General features: G+C 39.7%; 1 protein-coding gene across 1 annotated transcript in view; it reads left to right on the forward strand.

Annotated features, from left to right (window-relative positions):
- Window positions 1-307: 307 nt before the first annotated feature.
- The window catches only part of LOC134654187 (atypical protein kinase C), a 193006-nt gene continuing 165478 nt past the window's right edge, over window positions 308-27835 (forward strand). Inside the window, exons 1-2 of the mRNA XM_063509639.1 lie at window positions 308-492; window positions 22147-22786. Coding sequence (XP_063365709.1) covers window positions 22213-22786 — 574 coding nt within the window. The 5' untranslated portion in view covers window positions 308-492; window positions 22147-22212. The remainder of the gene's footprint in view (window positions 493-22146; window positions 22787-27835) is intronic.

Genomic DNA, 27835 nt, shown 5'->3' on the forward strand with positions numbered 1-27835 from the left:
ACCCACATATCGGCAGCAAATGTGACAAAATCGAACAGAGATCGCGCAAACTAACCGCAGCCAATTTCAGCGGCAATCGGCGGAAACGTCATAATCATATGATAGGTGCGCAGTGCGCCCACCTGTCGGGGCGCTTGCGTCGTTGTGTCGTCACACGAGCACGCCCGAGCGACCCCGAGCACGAACGATTGATCCGGCCGAGGCCTCCACAGCTTAGATGCTACTCACAAAAACTATCCAGACAAAATGATCTGAAATTTCCAAAAGGATCAGACTGTTGTATACCTAAATACACCGAGCGCGCGCTCGCCTCTTATCCAGTTCTTAATCCAAGATAAATATTACATCAATCGGGGGTGTCGCAGGACGCAGGCGCGGGCGGCTCGTCGGCCCAGTCCCGCACCGGCCGCGCCGCTGGCCGCACGTCGCGCGACACGGCCGCGACACGCGCCTCACCTACACAGACACAGCCACGTGTGTCCAACACATTGCGTAAGAACGCGTCTCCTTTGACACCGATAAAACAAATCACTATCACTCGGTACAAATGTGTGTAAAATTTGTAAATAGTGCGAGGTTAGAACGCCCCGCCCGCGCTTTAACCCTAGCAACGCGAGTGCTGGTTGACCTTAAAAGATTTCGGTTTGTTTATGAGTCAGGTATCGCATTAAAAGCAGCCCTCGCTGAAACTTGAGGGTTAATGTTGCGAACAGAGGCCAATATATAAGCCGCCTTTAATATTGTAAGCTAAACGTTTTAGTATGTTCTAAAGAGCCCGGGCGCTGCGAAACTTATTAGCTTAATAATTGTATTTCTACCTTCATCAGCTAAAAATAACCTAGAATACCTAGAAAAACCTAAAAATACCTAGGTACAAACGCAAATGTGAGTACATATATAGAAATATTTAGCCCTTAATGTTTTACAGCTACAGAATTTTCCTAAATTTAACGAAGTTTTGGAATGACCTTTATTCTTATTAGGTACGTTATAGTATAACAAAAATGATATTCTTATGTTTTCCCTTATATAAGTGTTTAGATATATCTTTTTTTTTAGAGAAAATTGTAAAGGCAGTTTAAGCCTTAATTCCACGGAACAAAGTCGTATTTCCAACTACAACTTTCAAAGAAACGCTAAAATAATATTTCCGCAATTTTTATATTCCAAACAGGCTCAAGTTTTTTTTTAATCGCGTCTAATGACTTTCCCTAATTAACGTAGCCTGACGTTTAAGTAATGGGGCCTTCTGGGGAAACGTTGGCGCCTAATTTTTTTAAGGGGCGCTAATTTTACATGTTTCTGTAGACAGCTTTGACAGCTCGGTTGTAAATGGTTCTTGACCTTAAAAGAATTACCCCCACATTCAATTAGGAACCTATTTCCAAGGTAACAAAAACAAAAAAAAACATACGGCTATTATTTTTAATAACGAGCCGATGCCAACTGTTAAGATGATGTAGTTTTATATTTTAAATCATGTGGGTGTAATATAGGTAGGTATTCGGCATTATTTTAGAAAAATATTTACGCCAGCCTCTTTAACCTCTTATGTAACCGAAATAGAATACGTTTTGCATATTTTATACTAACAACCTGACCCATTTCATCAATTACTCAATATTTTATATTTATTTATCCATCCTTTTGTTCTCCGTTTTATATTAATTTAAATTTTGGCCCAGTATTTTATTATATAAAGACAAATTATATTCATTTTTGGCGGATAAGCCGCAAGCCATTCATATTTTGATAAAAAAAAAAAAAAAAATTATGTCTACTATAATATAAAATAAACTGTTTATGTTAACTATAATATATTAGGCTCCTATGTTGAATAGCAAAACAGTATCTACGAAGTCTGAAAATGCGTCTAGGGGCTCGATTCGGATTTTGAAATAGACGTCTGTTAGATATCTTTAAGACATCGCCAAGATACCATAACGATATGTTTAAGATTTAACCTGTCAAATTTGTCATTTCCGCGATTCTGGAGATACTCTTGAACGATTTCCACAAGATATTACTTAGAGATCTAATTCACATCTAATAGATATCTAACACGATTTATCGTAAAAGTAACATTGGTTGCCCGAATTGCGCTGCAAAAGAGAACTAGTTGAAATCTAAACTATAACGTATCTAGAATGGATCTAGTACGTGTCGTCTCTTGTGAATAACTTGAAGTTCGAATACGGCAGTAGCTATTTTCTACGCTATTCGTAGCACATGCTACGAAACTTGCTACGCCGTAGCCTCGTAGCACAGCTGTAAACAAGGTACTTGTAGTACAAATGATACTCTACGATATGGGCGGGAGATATCTTGAAGGTATCGTGTTGAGTTCTTGGTTTTAAACGATATAAATAATAAATAAATAAATAAATATCATAGGACATTATTACACAAATTGACTAAGCCCCACGGTAAGCTCAAGAAAGCTTGTGTTGTGGGTACTCAGACAACGATATATATAATATACAAATACTTAAATACATAGAAAACAACCAAGACTCAGGAACAAATATCTGTGCTCACACAAATAAATGCCCTTACTGGGATTCGAACCCAGGACCGCGGCTTCACAGGCAGGGTCACTACCCACTAGGCCAGACCGGTCGTCACCGGATATATTCGGCTGTATTCGAACTTTAAGATACGTCAAATACTAGAGATTGAAACGATATGGATTGGATATGTCAGTGTCAAAAGCGACGCGTTTGTTTGAAGAAACGTCACTTTTGACACTTGTTTGACACTGACATATACATTCCATATCGTTTCAATCTCCAGTATTTGACGCATCTTAAAGTTCGAATACAGCCGATTACGACTGGTCTGGCCTAGTGGGTAGTGACCCTGCCTGTTAAGCCGCGGTCCTGGGTTCGAATCCTGGTAAGGGCATTTATTTGTGTGATTAACACAGATATTTGTTCCTGAGTCTTGGGTGTTTCCTATGTATTTATGTATTTGTATATTATATATATCGTTGTCTGAGTACCCACAACACAAGCCTTCTTGAGCTTACTGTGGGTCTTATAGTCAATCTGTGTAAGATTGTCCTATAATATTTATTTATATATTTATTATTTATATGCTTACATATTGTTCTAAATATGGTAATGTATGTAATAGAATACGCTCCACTCATCAGCATGGTTTTCTAAGTAGTCGCCGCTTAACACATTAACTGCCAGCGACTCGCTAGGGGAGTTCACTGTTCGTAGGCGCTTTTCGCTACATACGGTTTTTCCCGTGTTATCGGCTACGCTCGTAGCGCGTAGCTCGCGCTGGCACTGAATGTGTTAAGAAGTTTTATTAATCTTATCTTAATAAATGAAATATCTCCTATAATTTTAATGATTAATATTTAGAAATTAATCATTACCAATAATAGGGTTCTTACTTATTTTTCAGTATTAACTATGAAAATCTAACAGTAATTTCATTTTAATTAATATGCTTGTACGGCTACCATCAGTTTGGCACTGACATAAACGCCGTCGAGAACGTATTTTACTTTCTAATTTCTATACATCTCGCTTGTACTCGCATATTAGTGCAAACGAGATGTATAGAAACACTGACTTAATATAAAAGAAATAGACACACAAAGCAGAACAAAAACGTCAAGAAATGTGGATCCCAATGACGTTTCGCACCATTTGCATTGATGATAAAAACGCTTACGTAAATTTTGAGTCAAGATAAATGTTTCGTACAGAAAAGAGCTTAATGTCGTAAGCATTAAGTGTTAAATTTGCAAACATAAGTACCAACACTGTAAAAAATTTTAGTCCGATGGCACTAAACGTAACGTATTTACGTGAAACAACGTCAAACGAGAATAATGAACGAATGGAGTCACTTTGGTACACTTTAATATGTATTACTGTACAGGAAAACCAATTGAAGTAATAAATAAAACAAATTTAATTTAATCGGGAGCTCAAATAAAATTAATTCGTGGTTCAAATAAAAACAAATTAAATTTTTAATTCGTAAGTATACGTCTTTAAATGCTAATTTCCTTGAAATAAATTCTACTTATTAAATAACTGTGTATTTAAGATCTACATTTACTCATAGCACGGGTGCACGGGGACATTTAGGTACTGATTGGATTTTTTTTATAAAGTCTAAAAGTATAAAAAAAATCCTGTGGTTGTCACTGTGTGCAGACAGGTTTTGCATTTACAGTTAGTCGATATAAGCCCTTATTGGTGGTGTATATGTCGGAAACAGGGAAATGGGCCGAACACACAAGTGCCGTTTTGCCTTGTTTAAAACTGCATCACCCCTATCTCTTGCTATAATTAAATAGCAGTCCACTTTGCACGTCGCACAGGTTTTCTTGGAAATCTTGAATTTAAACATAATATTATTCCTTATGAATTCCATATAAAAATATAAAAAAATATTGACCTCACATCGACTCATTAGATTTTTGTTCCTTGACATCCCTTCTTTGGTACTAACAAATTAATTTATTCAAAACCATAAAATTACCACCAGATTACATAAATTATGTAATGCTATCCAAAGAACTAACCGAAACAAATACATTCCATCCTTTTTCCTTGTTTTATCATTGTTATTTTTACATATTTTAACGGCACATTTCGTAATTGTTGACAATTTCACATTTGAGCGTTTCAAACAAGACTAAACGAAAAAGTAACGCATGATCTGTTTTGACATTACTTTTGTGGGGCCATTTTTGGCGGCTGATTGGGTATCCAGTTCTTTATACTACATCAATGTATAGAAAGCAAATTACGTTCTCGATAGCGTAAATGTCAGTTTTTACACTGTCAGTGACTCATGGTACGGGCTCTGTAGTTAAGTGTTAAAGTGAAAAAAAAATACGCGTCGACTTGAGAACCTCCTCCGTTTTTTCCGTCGGTTAAAAAATACAACACACATCACTACAGTTTGAATCGTTTTAGTACCATCGTCCATACAGTTAACTGAGAATTTGTAAATCCTATTACAAAAAACATAAGGTGTACATTAGGTCAGTAAGAGTGTTGCTGACCTAATAGTACCTGTTAAATATATGACACACAAAATGCCGTGTAGTACATATGCGAAAATTACCTTTAACTCCGTGAATTTCATCGTAAATCAACAAATTGCCTTAAAATTCCTTTTGAACATAATCACGCGTGATCCCCGTAAGCCTCCTCGCGGCGCAGAAATCACACACTCTTTGATCTCCTAATTAATTATAGCCTCAAACGTTTCCTTTCGAAACGATCATATGTGACGTTATCTATGAAAAGGGACCTTATTGTCGATGGCGCTTAACCATTATTAACGATGCTCCCATATAAATACAATGCCGCGCGACGCTGTGCGGCGTAAGCGCCATCGACATAAGGTCCCTTTTCATAGATAATGCCCCATATAACAACCTGTACCCCCGGTGTAAATTTCATTCGATAGCGTGACGGACGTACGCGTTTACGTTAAGTCTCATTTTGTATGGGATTTTGAGTTTCCAAAACGTCCCGCTTGGCGCGTGTTCGAAATCCCATACAAAATGACACTTGAGGCGAAACAGGAGCCGAGATTTAAATATTTGAAGACGTGGCCTACGATGTAGCGAGCCTGCCCAGAAGGTGCCTGTTAACCCTTGATTTGAAGCTTGCCGGGTTATATGAGCTCGGAAATATAGACGCCGGCAAGGAACCGCTTCTTTTTTTACCGCGCTGAAAAATCCGAATTAAAGTGCGAGTATAACCTTTTGTATCATCTAAATTTGTGAATAACAAGGCACTATCAAACCATTATTTACTCAGCCGCGAGATAACGAGTTTAGTCGGGATCCCCATCGAGAACTTTAATTTCGAATATCACGCAGCGCGACCCGTGTCATACTTATATTATTACTGCATACGTTATTTCTAGTAACCGTTCATTTGCCTATAAATACTTCAGCGTGATTTACAGCCAGCAGATTGCTCTTTCACTTGCTCTATGGGCAACAAATCATAGATGGTATCAACTGACAGGGATAATATAGTTGGCTGTAATAAAATAGGAGCCTTCCGCCTGTGCGTATATCTTTGTTTAATCGATTATTTTGTTTTGTATGAACTTCGATAGAATTTTCTGCATGTTATTTTTGAGAATAGTAACTTTTTTCTAGGAAAAGGGTCCAAAATGTGCATAAAAGCGTGTGAAAGAGTAAAAAAACGCTTGCGTGGAAAAAACTTCAAAATAACACAGTCACATATATAATATATGCACTTATTCCACAGTGAAAGTACACACTCGTGCGAGTGCGTTAATTACAAGACGAATAGGAAACCCACTGATTATTCTTCGTTCAAACAATCGCTTGCGCTATTCGACCCAGCGAGTAAAATGCAAACGATATAGTTCAATATAGGTATTTGGCGTAGTGAGCTCTGACGTCTGTCATAGTCTTTCATCCCAAACGGGCGTTACATCTGTACCATTGCAGAAGGCTTAGGGCCACCCCACATCTAGCGTCTTTCGAGCGTCGGCGTCTACAACTCTATGGCCGCTGCTCGACGCAACGTCGACGCAAAGTACTGCGCAGCGACGTCATTTTCCATAGCGCTGACCAGACGCCGGTAGACGCCGACGCTCGAAAGACGCTATATGTGGGGTGGCCCTTATAACAATCTAGCCAAAGGGCTAATTTAGACGGTGCGAGAACTCGCATGCGAGTTTCATTACATTGCGTTATTTGGTCGGTCGGTTGAATAGTTGTAACTTCAATGGTCCGCAATGTAACTAAAATTGCATGCGAGTCTAAATGCCCTACAAGTAAGTTAAGCTACTATCAAGTATACAGACTATCGTTATGTTTTATTCAACTTTACGAGATCCCAGTGCCGCTTCCGCCACTCCCGTAATTCTAAAGGCATAATTCTATAAGTGGCCATTAGAGCAAGGCTCATTTCCTGCCCAAAATAACTCCTATACGCTCCCGCTTGTTATTACGTGAACTTGTGTTCATGTTAAGAAAGCTAGTAAATGTACAGGTCTTTTGTCTTTAACTGAGGCGTGTCTTAATGCACTTATGAGTGCCAATTAACAACTACTGAGTTAGCAGCGGCACTAGTGCCTTTGTCTCTAGCAGAACCGTTTAGAAACTACTAAAAACTTATGTCATAATGTTTTTCCCCGGTAAGGGTTATTTTATAACACTAATGATGATTCCACACATACTGTTATACATTTAACATTGTGTGACAGGGACTACATAATAAAACACTATCAATCCTAATTACGTTGTCCATCTCACACGATGGAATAAAACTTTATATAACGGCCAGTGTTGGACCACCATTTCTTTCGCCCGCGATTTCGTCTGCGTAAATATCTCTACGATTTGTTCTCAGTCGGTATCTAAGGGCCCGATTCGGATTTTGTATTAGACATCTATTAGATATCTTGTAGACATCGCCAAGATACGATAACGATATGTTTAAGACCTAACCTGTCAAATTGGACATTTCCGCGATTCTGGAGATACTCTTGAACGATTTCCACAAAATATTACTTAGAGATCTAATTCGCATCTAATAGATATCTAACACGATCTATCGTAAAAGTGACATTGGTTGCCCGAATTGCGCTGCAAAAGAGAACTAGTTGAAATCTAAACTATAACGTATCTAGAATGGATCTAGTACGTGTCGTCCCTTGTGAATATCTTGAAGTTCGAATACGGCGGTATGTAACGAGACTGTTTTGTATATAGACTAATATTATAATTTACTTATGTACAGTCTAAAGTTTTAATTTATGACCCATTTTGTACCCTGTCACAGTGAAAATAGTTTAAGGTCTCTAGCGACTTTCATATTGATTGTCACTGTGACAAGGTTAGAAATGGGCCATGAATTAATACTTTTAACCGTACATAACTCCTAAAGACATCATGGCACGTAAAACTAGTGGCTCTGTGAGCCGTGGATCTCGCGATAAGCTTCGTAGCCTTTTTTTTATATTTACGTTGAGACATTATCACAGTTGCGGGTTCGCCTATTAGTTTTAAGTGCCATACCTAGACCCTACTGGCACTTAAGTCTTATTCCAATTTTCACCATTTTGAACATTTTCCAAACAAAGAAACGAGAGAAACATTATAGCTAACTACCGAACCTGATGGTCACAAAATTTCATGAGAATCGGTTGAAAAATCCGACCTGCAGAGGAGAACATCCGGACATACGAAAGCATTTTTGCCCAAGCTGCAACGGAGACCTTCGCTAACGCTCGGTCAACAAAAACAATATACTTATAACCCATAACTTAGACGTTGAAAACCGACGTCGTGACTAAACCCTACCGCTGAGCAGTGGCCTGTCAGTGCAAGTAGTAATTTGTGAGCCCATTTAAGGCCGTTCATTTTCCGAGCCTTAATACTGCCGTTGACCCCTAGTTAACCCTGCACGCTCCACTGTGGCTCACGTTTAGTTTAAGCCGAGAAAAATAACGTTGAATGAATCTTAGAAGTTACTAGAGATTTTTACAAACAAGGGCGGGCTATTTTTCCGTTTACGTCGTTTTTAGGGTCCCGTACCCAAAGGGTAAAAACGTGACCGACACGTATACCTAGGTAGATTTATAGATCGCATCGTGTGTCGTCTAGACTTTATTAGTCAGGATAAGAATTTTTACCCGTATAGGCATTGAAAGCCCTCAGTATTGATTCCATTTCCCTTTCATATATCTCTAGAGAGTTATGGCTCTCGTTAAGTTAACGAAATACGTTTGGTTCGTCCATAAATATAAAATATTGTTCGCTATCCCGCCGGCTTTTGTTGCGCAGCATTTCGGGAAATAATTACTTGTGTTATGGACGCAAATAAGGAGGATCTTAGTCTGCTAGAAATAACATAAAATTGGAAGAAAAAATGCAAGAAAAAATAAAAATCATGATTTTTTTTCTATAGTGCGAAAGTTGTATTATCAGGTTTAAAATCGATGAAGTTATTGGAGAGTAGCCTCAAGATTGCTATTTATAGTTTTTGGCAACCGTACGATCTACAAAAAGGAAGCAATTTAAAAAGTTACTAAGTCGCAACACTATCCAATTCCCACACAGAATCTGTTGCGTTCATGAAACTGAACAAAGACAATTTTCAGTTTAAATTTTTATGGCAGAAATGGACAGATACTCGACAAAGGAAGTGTTAAATCTGTTCAAAGGACTGAGACACACTTATTGGTGCCTGTCTCACAACTGTGGGAATTTAATTTCACCTCCGCTCGCAACGGATGCCTTACGAACTAAAGGACTTAAGTGCCGCAGTATTTGTATTATAATACGTCACATTGTATTAAGAGGGAGTTATCCCTAGTGAAAGGTCGTAAGCGTACCGGTACTTGTATTAAAATATGTCCTTTAGTCGAATAAGAGATGTACGATTGCAGCTTCGATTGCATTCTTACGGGAATACTCATTCAAGTAGCGGAGTCGATTCCCTGCCCTTTTGTAAAGAGTTTTATCTTGATTGGAAGTACGATAATTGAATCATGGTAACGTAGAAAAATTAAACTATTTTGTGGTTAGTTCAAAAATAGCTCTTTCATTATTAACGAGTCCTTAAATAACGTAAATATATTGAAATGCGCTCCAAAAGGTAAAATACCGAGGGTATTCGACATAACTTCGTGAAAAGACCAAATATATCTCGAGGAATATCTCATCCTTTCTTTCGAGGGCCAACTGTGTGACAACCCTCTTCGGGGCTTTCAGTATTACCTGAAGTTTGACAACTGAAGGGCCCGAAGGGAAAGGTAGCTTCAAGATGGTATGTGTTGTATAATGAGTTTGAGTAGACGTTTTCACAGAGTTTTATTTGATTTTGCGTTGAAGGGTAATCACGAAAGTTTGAGCAGACGTCCATTTCCCTGATGATGTTTGGTCCATTTTATCATCGGGTTTGCAGCAATAGTGTTCTCAATAATGTGTATTAAAATTTGGCGCACAATATTCCTTCAAACAGCATTTTCATGTCGAAAAATCGCATTAAAAACTCCAGCGCCTTTTCAATAAAAACAAAACTCGGTATTTGCTTCGTCATAATTGATGTATAGCTTATGATAGTTTTATAGGGCTCATTTAGACGGGGCGAGAACTCGCATGCGAGTTTCATTACATTGCGTCATTTGATCGGTCGGCTGCATTGATGTAACCTCAATGGTCCGCAATGTAACTAAAATCGTATACGAGTTCGCGCGCCGCCTAAATGAGCCCTTAGTGTGCAAGTTTTCCGTCGAATGCAATATAAAAGCGAAAATGCCAAAGTTACTAAATTATTAACCATAACCAAATCCTCTTTCAATACCACAATTCACAAAAGTTCGGTTAAACATTGAAGTGTATTCGTTTTCGGTTCGTGGCCACTTAAGAACAGATTGACCTATTTAAAGCACCTGCCGTTCGTACCTGGAACGTACTATGAGCAGGCTCGTAGGGGAGTCTTTGGCGTTTTAAGGGTTGGGTTACACTTTCGGAGCACGCAACCACATCTTGAGTCATTGAGTCGCGGAGGGGAAAGTAATATATGTTCTTGCGGTAGATGGCGGTACGGGGTTCTGTAGGTATAAGATTTAGGACGTTTTCACGGGGATAATAGAGTACAATTAAATATTTACGATAATATAATAAAAAAATAAAAAAAATAATGCCTCTTGTTTTTGAATGTAATGGTTTGTAGTTAGGAGACTTGAGAATAGCTTGAAGCCTTTTCTTGGCAATTTATTAAATGTAACACATTAAATATGTAAGTATATCGTCTACTATTTTTTTTTTTGCATTTGTTGCTTTGTGATGGCTATTTACAGCGTACGTTCGTGGTTCAAAATTAAATAGTAAATTCGTAATTTTTTTCGGGGTCTAGTGTAAGCTATTGTGATAAACAACTACTAAAATATTTAAATTAATAACGTCACAAATATAATAACAACAATGATTTCACCTAATGCCTAAACCTAGATCATGCTGAGACGTACATTGCGATAGCATTAAATCGGCAATATCTTCTTAATTCGATTAAACCCAAGGCTTATCGAATTCGAAAAACTATTGCCGCATAGTTTTAATTTATTAAATAGTAATTTCATCTTGCGTGCACTAAAACTTTCTGACACCAGACACCAGACACCAGATTACACAATTTATTTTGCGTTTTGCGGAGCAGCAGTTGCTTAATGCAATTTAAAGGTGATGCAGTAAGATACACCCTGTAGGTATTGTCAATATAGATGACATTAATACGGGATACATTAGTAAATCGACAGCTTAAGGTGACGGTAGAGGTGGGTAAATTTTCAGATTCTGTCAATTTACCCCATTTCACACACAAGCGCACTTCACGCACACTACCTCACTTTACTGGGACAGGTCACTGACCCATCAAGTTTTTTTTAAGATAGCGTTTTGAGTTTAGTGGCCTCCTTTTAGGAAAAGCGTTCCATTGAAAGAAGAAAGAGAAACAATACATTTAATCTTGCTTTCCTTGTCTGTTCATGTCACACGTGACGTATTTAAATTCTAATAATTCATTTGGTTGTTGACAATTTTCTACATTATGGCTTTGTCGAGATACGCGTTTTCTAAAGTTAAACCGAATAAAACCAGATGTCATTAAGTCAGATGTAAAATTTTATTTACTACTCTATACGACTTTTCATAAGGCTCAAAATCAATTAAATGAGAATTTAAATAAATAAAGTTCCGGCAGGGTGCAAAATTTAATTAAGGCGGACAAAATAAAATTTGAAAATATATGGAAACAGTGTTGGCTAATGTACCCCTTTTGTTTCACTATTAAAATAATACAATTAAAATAAAAAATATTATACCGGTATTCCACCGGTATTATTTCAGTGCTGAAGCGATTATCTTCGATCGTAGCCTTGATAATGTAGGTGTTGATAGTTACTTACGGCGGTAGGAGCGGCAATGAACCCCGTGCAGAGTAGAACGTGAGGTGCGTTGGGATAAGTGCACATATCTACTTATAATTCTTTGGCTGGTTGGTAACCCTCTATATTTTATTTTTTGTTTTACTGTTATTAGGTTAAGGGAGTTTTAGGGAGTGAAAAAAAAATGATTTTCGTTTTATGCGCTCGCGTGATTGCCGATGGATTATAATTAGACAAAAGAACTTGTTTTTCACGCATCGAATGTAGATCCCTATGACACTTCCTCCAAGTCTTCTCCAATAATGTTTATACCGTATTTTAATTACCTACCTTAAATGTTACATTTCTAAATATTTTTTTTGTGCTATACATACTTCAAAAAAATCGCTGGAGCGTGCGAATTGCAATTCCGGCTCGTACCAATGAGTTTTTCGGAACTTATGTACGAAATATCATTTGATATTTACCAGTCGCTTTTCGGTGAAGGAAAACATCGTGAGAAAACCGGACTAATCCCAATAAGAGCCTAGTTTACCCCCTATGGGTTGGAAGGTCAGATGGCAGTCGCTTTCATAAAAATTAGTGCCCACGCCAATTTATGGGATTAATTGCCAAGCGGACCCCAGGCTTCCATGAGCCGTGTCAAAATGCCGGGACAACGCGAGGAAGATGATGATGATGTGACACATACTTCCAAAAAAATCTACAAATATTTTACGTGACAACTGCTTATAAGTAAATATTATGTAGGTACACTTATAAAGTATAAAGTAGAAAATATCTTATAGGTACATAATATAAAAACCGATCATGTACGAGTAGGATTCACTATGGGTTCCACAGTTACACATTTTTATTGCATATTTTTTGTTTAAGACCAACTCACCTATTATAGGACATAGGTCTTCCATTAATCTTTTGGCGTTGAACTATTTTTTGTATATGTATTTATGTAATACAATTCTGAGTTAGGTTATGGTACATTTTTGCTCACCTACTTATAATTATGTATTATATCTGATATGTCACATGATACCAAAAATCGCCGCAAAGTTAAAAGTTCATTTATTTACGTTACTCATCTTCGGATCACCGACTTACTACTTCCTTACTTGACATATGTGTACTAAATTTCAATTGAACTAGTCCAGTAGTTACGGTGAAAATTGGCTTTAACAAAATGGCAGACACACGAGTGATCTTATAAGGGAGATTATTTTCCTTGAGTGAATGGTATGCATTTACCCCAATGCACCTCACGTTCCACGCGGCGCGGCGTAATCTGGCCCCTATTTCACCACGGTGACAGGTACGACAAAACATCGCTGTTATTGACGCCATAGGCATCCATGGACTACAGTTACCGCTAACACTGATTTAAACTTTCACGATTTTTACACATTATTAAATTGTACAACGGAACCGCAAAACGTTCAAGCGGATAAACAAGACCAAGTGCGGGTAGTTCGAAAAACTCGCGCGGTTAGAAGATGCTGATGTCAACTTAAGCCAGTCTTCTCCGAGACCACGGGGACAACGCCGTCCTCGAAACGTCGGAGGTAAATCTTAAAACTTAGATACGCGATTAAGTCCCGTTGTACAATTTAATAATACAGTTACCGCTTACCATCGGGCGGGCCGTATTCGTGTTTGCCACCGTCATTGTACCTATTATTAAAAAAAAACTTTATTATATCGGATAAAACAGACATTTCTCTCGCAAAAAAATCTTGTGACAATTGTCACAAGATTTTTCAAAGAATTTTCGGTAAGTCTTGACAGGAAATGAGTTCTGTGTCGCAATTTCGATACAGTTGCCGTGTTTCTTGTGACAATTGTCATTAGCTTCGCAAAATAAGAATTTTTTAGTGGCAATATAATGGAGTTTATTTATTTATTAAAATGTTGGTGGCAAACAAGCACATCGCCCGTCCGATGGTAAGCGGTTACCGTAGCCTATGGAGGCCTGTGACGTCAGCAACAGTGATGTCGACAACTGTCGCACCTGTCACCGTGGTCGTGGTGAAATAGGGGCCAGTAAGTACCTAATAATCGCAGTGATCTTAAGTGTCACAGACCCTACTGGCGCTTAAGTCCTTTTTGAGACAGTTTCTGCCTATTTTAAATTGTTCAAAAAAAAAAGAAACCGAATAATTATATCGGACTACCGAATTTTCACGAGAATCAGTTGAGAAATGTGATATGCAAAGGAGAAGAATTCGGACATACGAAAGCATTTTTGCCCAAGTTGAAACGGAGACCTTCGCCAACGCTCGGTCAATGATGGTTTAGGTAGAGCTAGCTGCAGAGAAAAGGTACCACCCCTGCATACAATTATCTATCTGGTCGGACCTTTTCTCTGCAGCTGACTGTACACCTATAAAAATGGTTGTCCCTGCTGTAATTTTATACCGGTACCGTACTTTGTATTTCAACCGGTATAGTTTTACCTTCAAAACGAACCGGTATTGATAAATAATAACGGTACTGACGGCGCAACGCCAGCGTACCTTTGTAAACAGGTGCGCCGGGTCGAACATCACGCCACCTGCACCACCTGCGCCTCCATCGCGTCATCCCCACTACCCTCCAGTAGACTTGTTTGCACAAGGTTATAAAATTTGGTACGCAGGTAAAAAAGGGTCAGTATGGCGGTGGCTTCGGCCCGACGCACTTGTACTTAGCTTGTTTGTGTTTTGTGAAATGAAATTAAGTGTAAGTGAAAGTGATCAATAAAATCGATTAATTTGTCAAAGTAATTCCTGGTTTTCTTATCGCAATGGCAACCCCTACTAAGACTCCGCCTACATCAGAAGTGACGGATCCACCTCCACAAACGCCTGTTAATAACACGGATGGTAGTTTACTTACCATGTTTTCTGCCGGAATTGAAATGATTCTCAAAAAAATATCTGATAATATGACTGCTGCCCCTACTGTGGATACACGGACCAGGTTGTTGCCTTTTGATCCAGACACAACAGATGCTGATATAGAAAACTGGTGTACACTGAGTGAGATAATCATCCAAAAAAGGAAACTTGAAGGAGTGGATTTGATCTTGGCTCTTACGCACTCTCTGAAGGGCCGAGCTGCTACGTGCCTTACTAAAATTAAACCGGATGAGCTCTCCTGGACTACCATCAAAGAAATGTTGATATCGGCATTTGCGAAACCAATGATGATGCAAGACTATTTCGACCAAGTAATAAAATTTCGACTAAAAGACAAAGAGAGTCCAGCTGAAGCAGGTGCGCGTCTCTGGCAACTTATGGAGAAAATACCTGATGCTGACTTACCTGAGAAGGTTCTTACTGGATTTGCCATCTCCATCTTATCTCAGTGTGATGACAAAATTCGTCGGGAGCTGAATTCAGTCGTGATAAATAAGAAGAATCAATTGTTTCGCATTCTACGTGGATTTACTCTGAAGCGAAAATTTGAAGAACCACCCAGTCTTGATAATGACTCAAAGAGACAACGCCTATCTACACCATTTCGCGGCGTATGTCACTTTTGCGGAAGAATAGGTCACCGTGGTAGTGAATGCAGAGATAAACAGCGCCTCGTGTCTAAAAATCAACCTTTATCCAATAAAACGGAACCTAAATCTACTACAACGTGCTACATCTGCAATGAACCTGGACACGTGGCCACCGCTTGTCCTATGCGTTGGAAGAAGAAAGAAGACTCCACAGCCAGCACCAGCGGCGCTGGCAGCAGACAGGTTAACCTGTGTTCGAGGACGGCGCGAGGTGTGTTACAGATAAGTGGTTTACAATTACCTTTTATGTTTGATTCTGGTGCAGAATGTAGCCTTGCAAAAAAAAGTATTAGCCATCTTCTTAAAGGTGAAAAGTTTCATGAACCCTATGTTTTCAATAGTGTAGGTCCCAATAATTTTATATGTTCGTTACAAATCAAATGCCCGACGGTTGTAGGAGATACTAAATTAGATGTTACATATTATATTCTGCCAGACGAATACTTAAGCGAAGATTTGTTGTTAGGTCGTGACATTGTGAAGGAGGGAGTTTCGGTTGAAATTACAGAAGATAATCTAATCATTTCCAAATCCAAAAATGTAAACACTTGTTCTAAATCCGAATCTTTTGACGTGTCATCGATTGATACAGACCTTACAGGTGAAGAAAAAGAGCATTTAATAAAAATACTAACCAAGTATTCTTCAAATTTCATCCAAAAGTTTCCCTCCTCTCGTGTTACGACAGGTGAACTTAAAATTGATTTACTAGACCCTAACAAAACCGTGCACAGGCGACCATATAGACTATCTCCAACTGAATCTGAGATTGTAAATAACAAAGTCCAAGAGTTATTAGATGCAGGCATCATTCGCGAGAGTTCTTCACCATACGCTAGCCCAATTTTATTAGTGAAAAAAAAGGATGGTTCAGAACGCTTAGTTGTTGATTACAGGGAACTCAATAGTAATACTCGTTCAGATAGTTACCCCTTACCAATAATTAGTGACCAAATAGACAAATTGAATGGAGCTCATTATTTTTCGACCATAGATATGGCATCTGGTTTTCATCAGATCAAAGTGCATCAGGATTCTATAGACAAAATTTCATTTGTAACACCCTCGGGGCAGTATTCGTGGTTAGCTATGCCATTTGGGCTCAGAAATGCGTCCCAAGTTTTTCAAAGAGCTATTAATACGGCCCTAAAGCCTCTTAATGATGACAGCATTTTGGTTTATATGGATGATGTCCTTGCTGCTTCGAAAACTGTTCAAGAGGGATTAGCTCGCCTTGATAAATTGCTTGATACTTTATCTAAAGCTGGGTTTTCTTTTAACTTCAAAAAATGTTCATTCATGAAAAAGAAAATAGACTATCTAGGTTTTGTTGTATCAGCAGGAGAGGTCAGGCCAAACCCTCGTAAAATTGAAGCCCTCAAAAATGTTCGCCCCCCGAAAACCGCTACGCAAGTTAGACAGTTTATTGGGTTAGCTACGTACTTCCGCCGTTTCATTCCCAACTTCTCAAAAATCATGAAACCGCTATACCCTCTCACGGCCATCAATAAAGGGAAAATAACGTGGAGCGAAGAGTATGACAAAATTCACAAAAAAATTGTTGATCATTTAATAAACGAACCTGTATTAAAGATTTTTGATCCCTTGTTGCCCATTGAGCTCCATACTGACGCTAGTAGTGACGGATATGGTGCTATTCTCATTCAGAAGGAAAATAATGTTCCCCATGTGGTAGCTTATTACAGTCAAAAAACTACTGATGCAGAGAGTCGCTACCACTCTTACGAGTTAGAAACATTAGCGGTCGTCAAATCGATTGAGCATTTTAGGCATTATCTATATGGTCGTAAGTTCACAGTCTTCACAGATTGCAATGCACTAAAGTCCTCACATACAAAAAAGGATTTAACTCCAAGAGTTCACAGGTGGTGGGCTGTATTGCAATCATATGATTTTGATATAGTCTATAAAGAGGGAAAAACCATGGCCCACGCAGACTTTCTTTCTCGCAACCCTGTTGAAAAGTGTGAGTTAAAAGCGTGTCTTACAAAATCAAATCGAGTGAAAATTGTGAACTTATCTGAACTAGAAACTGGCTGGTTATCTGTAGAGCAATTACGAGACTCTGAAATATCTGATATTATGTCTAAATTACGAGCAAACGAACTTCCCCCTGATGTGACACATACCTATGATATCCGGCAGGGTATCTTATTCCGAAAAATTGAGCGAGGTAAAATCACAAAATGGCTACCGATTCTGCCACGTTCATTGATTTGGTCTGTCATTAACCTGGTTCATAACGAAATAAAACATCTCGGTTTTGAAAAAACCCTTGACAAGTTATACGATCTCTATTGGTTCCAAAACATGTCAAAATTCGTGAAAAAATTTGTTGAGTCATGTGTAGTTTGTAAAGCATCCAAGGGTTCCTCAGGAGCCCAACAAGTCCGTTTGCACCCAATCCCAAAATTAGCTATACCTTGGCACACAATCCATCTCGACTTGACTGGTAAACTTAGCGGGAAAAGCGAGCGTAAGGAGTATTGCTCTGTCATCATAGATGCCTTTACCAAGTATGTTATTCTTGAACACACCGCAACTTTGAACTCTACAGACGCTATCAATGCTATCAAAAATTCTGTACATTTATTTGGCGCTCCGAAGCGAATAATTGCCGATAGGGGTAGATCTTACGACAACATCAATTTTAAAAACTTTTGCAAAGATAACAATATTGAACTTCATCTCATAGCAACCGGTGCTAGTCGAGCTAACGGACAAGTTGAAAGGGTTATGCGAACTCTTAAAAGTCTGCTTACTATAGTAGAATGTGATTCCGAAGTCCGATGGCAGGACCAACTGGGAGAAATCCAATTAGCTTTAAATAGCACCCGTTGCAGAGTCACAGGTTACACGCCCTTAGAATTAATGTTTGGAATCCAAGCTAATTCCTTAGATCTTTCAAAAATATCGATGAACTTAAATGACACTTCGAGAATTGATTTAGATTCAGCTAGGTTGAATGCATCAACGAATATTCAGAAACAATCGCACACTGATACCATTCGATTTAATAGAGGAAAAGCTCAAGTACGGCCCTTTTCGGTAGGAGATTTTGTTTTTGCAAAATGTGAAGAAAGGCATCAAACTAAATTGGACCGCAAATATAAGGGACCTTTTAAAGTCACTGCTGTTTTAGATAATGATAGGTATGAGTTGATGCACATTAATGGAACGAATAGGGTTTTTAAGTATTCCCACGAAAAATTACGGGAAGTACCTCGTGGGCTGCCGGGCTTAATAGAAGTTGCAGAAAATCTTGGTCATGATGACGTGACGGCGGTCAATGAGTGTAACGATATTGAAGTTCATGAAACTTGCCCGATGCAAGATAATTTTGCAGTTAATAGTAATAGTGACAAAATGTCTGCTCATCCCAGCACATTAACAATCGATACTGATGATATTTTACAAAGTCGTAATTATTCCCGCTCATCCTCAGAGGAGTCTGTACAGTGTGAGCCTTCTCTTGTAATCACAGATGCTATGGTACATAGGGAAACGTAAAAAAAAAAGAGTGTTATGTAAAAAAATTAAATAAAAAAAGGGGTATAAAAAATGTTTGTAAGAAAAGGGGGTAAATTAGCTAAAGGGGCTAACTTAGTCCGGGCTAGCAAATTCCGGGCCAGTTTGAACAAACTGAAGGGATGCTGCAGGATCAATGTTGATCGGACCAGTGGTAGCAACCCTGAAGAGTCAGTCGACTGGGCCAGGCTTGCACTGGAGGGCCGAGAAGGCTGGACCAGTTACATATCTCTGCGTGAAAGTCTTCTTAGATCGATCGTTATTACATAAATAAAAAAAAAAACACATATTAATAAAGTTACTGTGTCAGGATGGGCGAACGTTAACTTAAGTTATTCTTTCCCAGATGAGTAAAGGTGAACGTACGAAGACGTACGCCTGTCAGCATGGCCGTGACGGCGCAACGCCAGCGTACCTTTGTAAACAGGTGCGCCGGGTCGAACATCACGCCACCTGCACCACCTGCGCCTCCATCGCGTCATCCCCACTACCCTCCAGTAGACTTGTTTGCACAAGGTTATAAAATTTGGTACGCAGGTAAAAAAGGGTCAGTATGGCGGTGGCTTCGGCCCGACGCACTTGTACTTAGCTTGTTTGTGTTTTGTGAAATGAAATTAAGTGTAAGTGAAAGTGATCAATAAAATCGATTAATTTGTCAAAGTAATTCCTGGTTTTCTTATCGCAATGGCAACCCCTACTAAGACTCCGCCTACAGTACCATACCGCTTATACCGTAAAGAAAGCATGATGCAGTCTCTGCTTTGCACAATTATTGTGTGGACAAAATTCTTATAATCACCGAAACATACATACCTACGCACATAATGTCATTGAAATAAAACATTGTTATTTTATAGTAAATTTATATAATACTCGATATATACACATAACAATAACCAGACCGCAGCGGTATTAGCCTGTAAGCTTCATCTCTTGTCTCCAAATCCGCAAAAACTAGTTAGTACTAAATGCTGGTCTTGCTGTTATTTTATTCTTGAAGATTATGGCTTGTTTCTTGATTATTGAGAACAGCACGTAATCGCACACATATAGACGGAACGAACGGCAACAAAGTAGGTGTAGACACTAAGACTTTCAGGTATTAAACGAATTACGCTTCGTATTAATAGGTAAGTAATATTTAAATGAATATATAATATTCTCTAACGTAAATACAAGATTACAATTGACATCAAATGTCATTGACGTACAGAAGTCATATACTTTTTTTTAATGACGCAAAATTGATACCAGCATAATGAAAATCAATCCCAATCAGTAAAACGAGTCTTTAAACTTTTTTCATTTTAAGCGGGTTTTGAAGGAACAAGTTACTTAAATTCAATTGTAATCGTATTGTTTTAGGATAGTTTACTGCTGTTTTCGATCGTTACGACCTGTAAATAACAACAAATCAAATTTTAAATAAATTAATTTACCCTATTTTTTGAAATACAATTTATCTACTGGTATACATTTTCGTATGCGTATATGATGAAATGTCTAAATAATGTCAAAAACGAGCTACGACGAAGTACACGTCTGCTTCGATCCAAGGCCAGCGGCCATCTGACTCGAAGAAGAATTTTGAGTGATGTCGTCAATGTATGGAAATTGTACGAAAGTTTACATTTGGGATTGAATTTCTGTGTTGTATTTGTGAGTAAAAATATAAGTAGATAATAATTTGTTAGTTTAGTTATCTAGCTTTCAAAATCACACAACAACTCAATTACTGTTAAAGGCAAAACTGTAATGCGTGTTGCTCAAACGGAACTCCATATTTTGATTTTTGGATACTTTTAGTGTCGATTTGTAGAGAATTACAGCAAATAAAAAATATTATGCCGTGAAGAGCCGGTACACGGCTTCTTCGTGAACAAATTTACGTATAATTTAATGCAGTTATTAAACATTTCTTGAACAAATTGATTGCACAAAGTGAGCTCTAAATCGAAAACGTCATATACCGTCCCCTTAAAGATATCACATAATAGGTAGGGCTCATTTAGACGGCGCGCGAACTCGTATAGGATTTTAGTTACATTGCGGACTCTTGAGGTTACAACAATTCAGCCGACCGATCAAATGACGCAAAGTAATGAAACTCGCATGCGAGTTCTCGCACCGTCTAAATGAGCCCTTTTAACGTTGGCGCTCCACGCACGTCGCACAGCATAGAGCCAATACTCGTGCGCCGGGATAATCGGTTTCACGAACATTCACGACCAGGCATTGAAATACGCGTTGCGGAAAATCGTTATAGGCGATAATTTTGGCTTAGTTCCTTTCCATTGCTCGCGACATAATTTGTTTCATTGCACATCAAACGGGCGTGGTGTCTAGTATCGCGATTCCGCCTCATTACCCTCAATGTCACGAAGGGTTTATATAACTCTTGCCCAAAACATAACAATTTGTAATTTTCCCCATTCGGGTTTTTCCGTGATATTGGGTTGGTCTTAATGGGGTTAATTTTCGTTGCTGGTGTCACATTAATTTTAATGTTGCATGAGTTACTTATTAAGCAGAACGTTTTGACACGACACTTAAGACTTACACGATTTCAAACTAAGGCAAGTTTTATGTACCTAGGTATAAAATGGTAACTAGCACAAACTCTCAACAGAGTTAACAAGCTGAGAAAATCTCATTAGCATACGTACAAAGATGGATCCAACAGAAAGATTAATGTTCTATCCATCAAGTACATTCGTTCCGTGATGTATGCGCGGCCGGTCTACATTTGTCCAGCGTGCTGCTCATAAACTTGTGCCCACTGCCCCTATTTATCGCTATTTATCAGCCAAGTTTCCATCTCATTTACCGCCTGCCGACTGGCCTCGAATACTCCCGAATAAACCCGAATTAGCAAAACGACGCGACACCGCGATCCTATCTACGCAATGAGGTATGAAATGAAACTCGCTGGTCTAAATACGACGAATAAATGTTTAGAAATGTACATTTTTAGCTAAATATTTGTGCACGTGCGGCCACGATGCTTTGTCTCGGCGTCGGCGTCAAAGGAGATTAGGTTCGTTTACACAATTGTCGCCCCCTCGGCACGCGACCTGGGCTCGGATTACGACACTCCGACACACTAAAACCCACTCCACGCTGTGTCACTCTAGGATCAACGGTCTTCCGAGTGTTTATAACTGTGATTGTATTAGTGCGGTGAACTAACCTATATAAAAATGGCGTGGGGATATTGGTCGGCGTCGTCGGTGATGCCCGATCGCGGGCGCAGCCCACGCCGCGCTGGGACTTCCGCTTCACACGCTCATCCTAATCCACCGACCGCGCGGGAAGTGTTAGAGACGCACGATGAAAGCATCATCCACACGGCATCTACGTCACGGGATAGTCGCGAGCACTCCGCGTCGCCGCATTCTTCATCGAACGGCGGACACTCGCACCACCAACATGAGGTGCGGCACGCGGTGCCGGCGAGCGCGCTGTTCGGAGAGAGCTACGAGATGTCGCGGCGGCCATCTTTGGATCTCGGCTCGGTGCGAAGCGCGTTAGGTTCCTGTGGAGGTGGAGGCACGTTAAGCGCGGGATCCACATTAACGCGCGGGGGCACGCTCGCCGATTATCTACCGCCCGCGCCATGCCCGCACCACCACCGCGTCTACGTCGACCACCACAAACACTATGAGCAACCCATTCAGCCCGTGCACGTGGGAGTGGCGCACCATTCCCACTCGCACGCCTCCAGCCGCCACCACACCGATGACGAGGACGACCTCGAGCCGGCCTATGCTACAGGTACGTTGACATTCTATTTCCTTGCTTGTTACGTAACCTATACCACCTTTTACTAGCTCGCCGACTCTGTAAATTACGCGAAAACAAATCAAATCATTGATGATATAGAATCGATTCGATTGCTCGTTTCTGCTTGACTGGTTCCTATCATTTATAACGTTGTGAACTCCCGAGTTTGCTTTTTCCGTCGGAAATTTCTTATTTTACCGCTTGGAACTATTTTCTGAAAAGATATGCCTTGTAAAACGAAATGGTATTGCGGGCAGCGGTCGGCGTATTTTTGCCGATTTGCAGCTACAATTTCGCTATGATTTTGTCACCTCGTGTGTGTTCTGGAAAAATTGTGAAACTTATTAGTTATTTTATTAGAGCAATTCGCTCGTTCAATGCAAGGTACTTTAATGGCGAATATACAAACTATTGTAATTAAATTAAATTTGAAGGTTGAGATATTTTAAATCAAGAGGTGTATCAATCAGAATACGCCAACGTGTTCAAGTTTTTCGATATGACATATTCATAAAAAAACGTTTATAATTTATAAAATATATCTAGTATAAGCACTTTGGCAGTCCAAGCACTAATTTCAACAAACATAAATTAAATTACAAACAGCTATTTACTGTAAATACGACGGTTAAAAACATAAAACTTAGTTTAAGTTCTTTAAAATTTCGTCGAATTGAGAGTTAATACCTAATTTGCGTATCAAAAAGCACTTAAACTTTGTAAATATGCTCTGGAGTAACATTATTACGAAGGCTATTTGAGTTAAATAAAACTTTGGTCTGGCGTTTACAGTCACGCAATAAAAACTAAGCATAACGAGTTAAAATTCAGCGGAATCTTGAAAGGGTACCTATGTTAAACAGTAACAACAGCTAAATGCAGAATTAGGTCTGAAAGGTTAATATCGTGTCGTATGCAAAAGCCTAGACATGCCTAGACCGATTAGTCGCATGTGTTTTGTTACGTTTATATCTTACAATTAGTAGATTACAATTACGAGTATATAATCTCTATTCTTTTTCACAAAGCATATATTCGTAAATGACTTGCAAATTTGACGTGTAAATCGTGTCATATACGTAATAAAAATGCGAGTCACTTTCAGACCACGCAAAATGGTCGGTTTCGTATTTTCATGCAATACTTGCGTGTTTCTTGCGTGACCCTTTTTCAACGACTATCTATCATAGCCTGCTGACATACAGAAGGACAGACGGACAGCTGAGGCTTAGATATAGCTGTTTGTCACCCTTCGGGTGTTCTAAAAAAGGGGTGACCCCGGGCAAAACAAACGCTTAGCAGCAAGTGTAGTCATTATAACGACATTGTGTAAAGTAGGGCGTGTGAACTCCACCCGCCGGCACGTCGATGGCTCGATTAATAGCACTTGTTGTTATTGTCAGTAGGTCGATTTATAACTTTAATGTAATAAAGTGTTTCAATACAATTTTTATTTAAAAAATGCGGCATTGTAAACTGCCGGCCGATAGATAACTTAATGTAGTTTATGAATTAAACTATTTGAACGGATGAGATCGCTTATTTAAAATACATCCTAACTTTCCTAACCCTTTGCAGTATACCTACAAGGTATCAAATCGATACGAAGTTGGTTTAAATTGACTTACTACAGTGTCAGTTGGTATTTTACTTATTTATAGGTAGTTAGGTACAAGTGAAACTAATAAAAATGTCTTGATAAATGTAGCAAATGTGTGATGAACCCAATAGGGCATACGCGTATTCAGATAGATATTTCTTGTTATCAATTTGAAACACAACAATATCACACGTGAACGTTTTTGATAATAAGACATTATTATATTTGTCGAGGACGAAATAGGTTTTATATGATTATACCTTTTTGTCTATTAATATTTGTCACGTTTTTTATAAAATACTTTTGTTTTTTAGTTGTCAGTAAAATGCTCTGTGTGAATGCCGGCTTTTTCGTTGCTCCCGTATTTTAGCTATCGAATTGTGTAAATTGTCCTGGATTCCGGGACATTTTGGTCCTTCGCGGAACATGATCACGCGTTCTAAAACGAAACAGCTGAGCACACCAGCAAAAAGTGCTGGCAAGACGCGCTCGGACTCAGGAGCGTTGGCTGCGGGTGGGGCCGGCCGGTCCTCGAGATTGGACACCGTTTCGGCCGGTGCCACTGTTATGCCCGCACCCCACGTTTTCAAAGGTCCCGAGGAGCCCGGAGCGTCGGCTGCGGGTGGGTCCGGTCAGCCCACAAAGTTGGACACCGTTACGACCGGTACCACTGATACGCCCGCACCCTACGTCTCCAAAGGCCCCGAGGCCCCCGAGACGCCTCGCCAGTGTCGTGTAAATAGTGCGGAACACATTAATCTTGTTTCTCCCAGTAACAGGTCGCGTGTGTCGTCTTCTCGTTCATCAGCCACAATAAAGGCACTGAGGTTGAACGAGAAGGCCCAATTGGCGCGTCGCAGCCTGGAGCGTGAACAGCAGCTATTTGAACGTGAGCAGGCGCTACTGCAACTACAACGCGACCAGGAGGTCGCACGCCAGCGGCTTGACTTCGAACGTAAGCTCTTCGAACAAGCTAAGCAAGTGGAAGAGCTCGAAATAGAGGCAAGACTGGCAACCCAAGAAGTGGATGGACGATCCAACACTCATACGGTCAGTCAATCTTATTCACGTACTGCATCGTGGGTCCGCGACGTCAGCCATAGTGGCTCTCGTCCCGCTGACAACAACGCCGATGCGGCCCTAATAAATATTCCGCCTACGGGCGCAGACTCTACTACGGTTCACGTTCGCGAGAGAAACTTAGGTTTAGAACCTTGTTATATACAACAAAATAATGTAAACAACTGTATCAACCCATATTTCTCTCAAGAACGAGATACCACACGTCAAAAGCCTAACACAAATGATATGATTGCGTCGCATCGCAATCATGATAATTCAGTGGTACGTCATAATCCTGAAAATCATGAAATGCATCGCGATGTCTACAGAAAACCTGTGACATTTCAAATACCAATAAATGACAATTCAAATTTATTGCAAACCTCTACGAGCAATAATAATAAGGTATTGACATCAATGCCGTTGCTTGACAACTCAAATAACAAAGGATGTCAGTTACCGTCAAATCGGCCCGAGCCTTATTTTATTTCTCAAAGGTGCTCGCATAAATTACAGCTTACTCCTTTTAGCGGTAAGACAACAGAATGGTTAATGCTTAAACGTATTTACCGCGATACTCAACATTTGTTTACGCCTACAGAAAATCTTGTGCGTTTGAGCGGTGCGCTGCGCGGCCAGGCCCTGGAGAGTGTGTCGTCGTTGCTGTACACGGCGGAGCGGCCCGAGCAAGTGCTCGACGTGCTGGAGCAGACGTTCGCACTCCCTGAAATGATCGTGCTACACGAGATTACTCTCGTGCGGAATCTCCCAAAGCTAAGCTTTGATCAAAAAGACCTTAACAACATTGCTTGTAGATTGCGCAATTGTATAGCAGTAATTAGAAACTTAGATCAGATAGAGCATATTTATTCGGTAGAGCTGTTTCATAGTGTGTTAGCCAAACTGACACCGATATTGTACAGTCAGTGGAAAGAATTTGCGTACAAAAGTGACCGATCTGTGCCTAAAATTCAATTACTGTCTGAGTTTCTTGATATTGAGGCTATAAAACACAATCGTTACGGTTTAGTACCTGATTACGCCCGACGACCTGGCACTGTTATGCCTGATTTAGGTAGGCGGTCTGGCACATTTATGCCAGAGTTAGGTAGGCAAACCGGCACCTTTACTTCAGGTTTAGGTAGGCGAAATGGTGCCATTATTTCAGAGTCAGGTAGGCGACATGGTACAGTCGGCAACAATAATTTTGGACACAAACCTACACAAAGTGAAAACATACATGTGACATCTGTCCGTAACACAAATAGCGAACTATGTCGTTACTGTAACAATAAACATAAACTTACGGAGTGTGAGGAATTTAAGTCGCTAACTTTAGATGACAAATGGATTTGGTTGCGTGAAGCAAAGATATGTTCTAAGTGTCTGGTATCTAAATCACATCGGTGGAAGTCATGCAGAATCGGTCGATGTGGTGTCGACGGGTGCGAGCGTTTTCATCACCCATTGCTACATTCAGCAGCGACGCCTCACGTAGTCAATGCTGCCAGAGAGTCTCCGTCTTCCTCCTACGATGTTATTGAACACAAAAACATTGATAAAACTGTTACAATTTCTAACGTCACTGGATCACACTCAAACGATGAAATGTCAAGTCCAGAATCTCAAGTGTTTTTAAGAGTCATTCCGGTTGAAATAAGTGGACCTCATGGAAAATATGACACATATGCGTTACTTGATGATGGTTCCATGTCAACTATGATCGACTGGGAGGTGGCACGCCACATTGGAGCGACTGGCCCCATGCAGTCAATCAAAGTTGACGGAGCCTGTGGAATGTCAGTACACAGACCCATCCAACATGTTAGCTTTTCTATAAAAGGTAAACAATGTTCTGAAACATTCACGGTTAACAACGCTAAGGCCGTAAACTCGTTGTCACTGTTCACACAAACTGTCAACCAAGGCGACATTACGAAATATTCACACTTGGCTGATTTAGCGGACGTTCTTTCAATATCGGAAGCTACACCTAAAGTCTTGCTTGGTGCAGAACATTGGTACCTCACTATCTGCCGCGAGCTTAGGGAAGGTGCCCAAACCGATCCGATTGCCACACGTACAGTTTTAGGTTGGGTATTACACGGCAAATCCAACATTTGGTCTAAACCCGTCTATTTTATAAATCACATTTCAAGCAAAAATAGTGCTAGTGACACCACCATGGACGAACTTGTGAAAGATTATTTTCGCCTTGATGCCATAGGTATTTCTAAGTCTGAAAATGTGTACTCTAATGAAGATAAACACGCTTTAGAGGTTTTAGAATCCACGGCCAAACGTTTGCCATCAGGTAGGTTCGAAGCAGGTCTATTATGGCGTGATGATATTCCAAACACACCTGACAGTTATCCTCA

The sequence above is a fragment of the Cydia amplana genome, chromosome 14 (genome assembly GCF_948474715.1).
Source record: "Cydia amplana chromosome 14, ilCydAmpl1.1, whole genome shotgun sequence".
Classification (NCBI taxonomy): Eukaryota; Metazoa; Arthropoda; class Insecta; order Lepidoptera; family Tortricidae; genus Cydia; species Cydia amplana.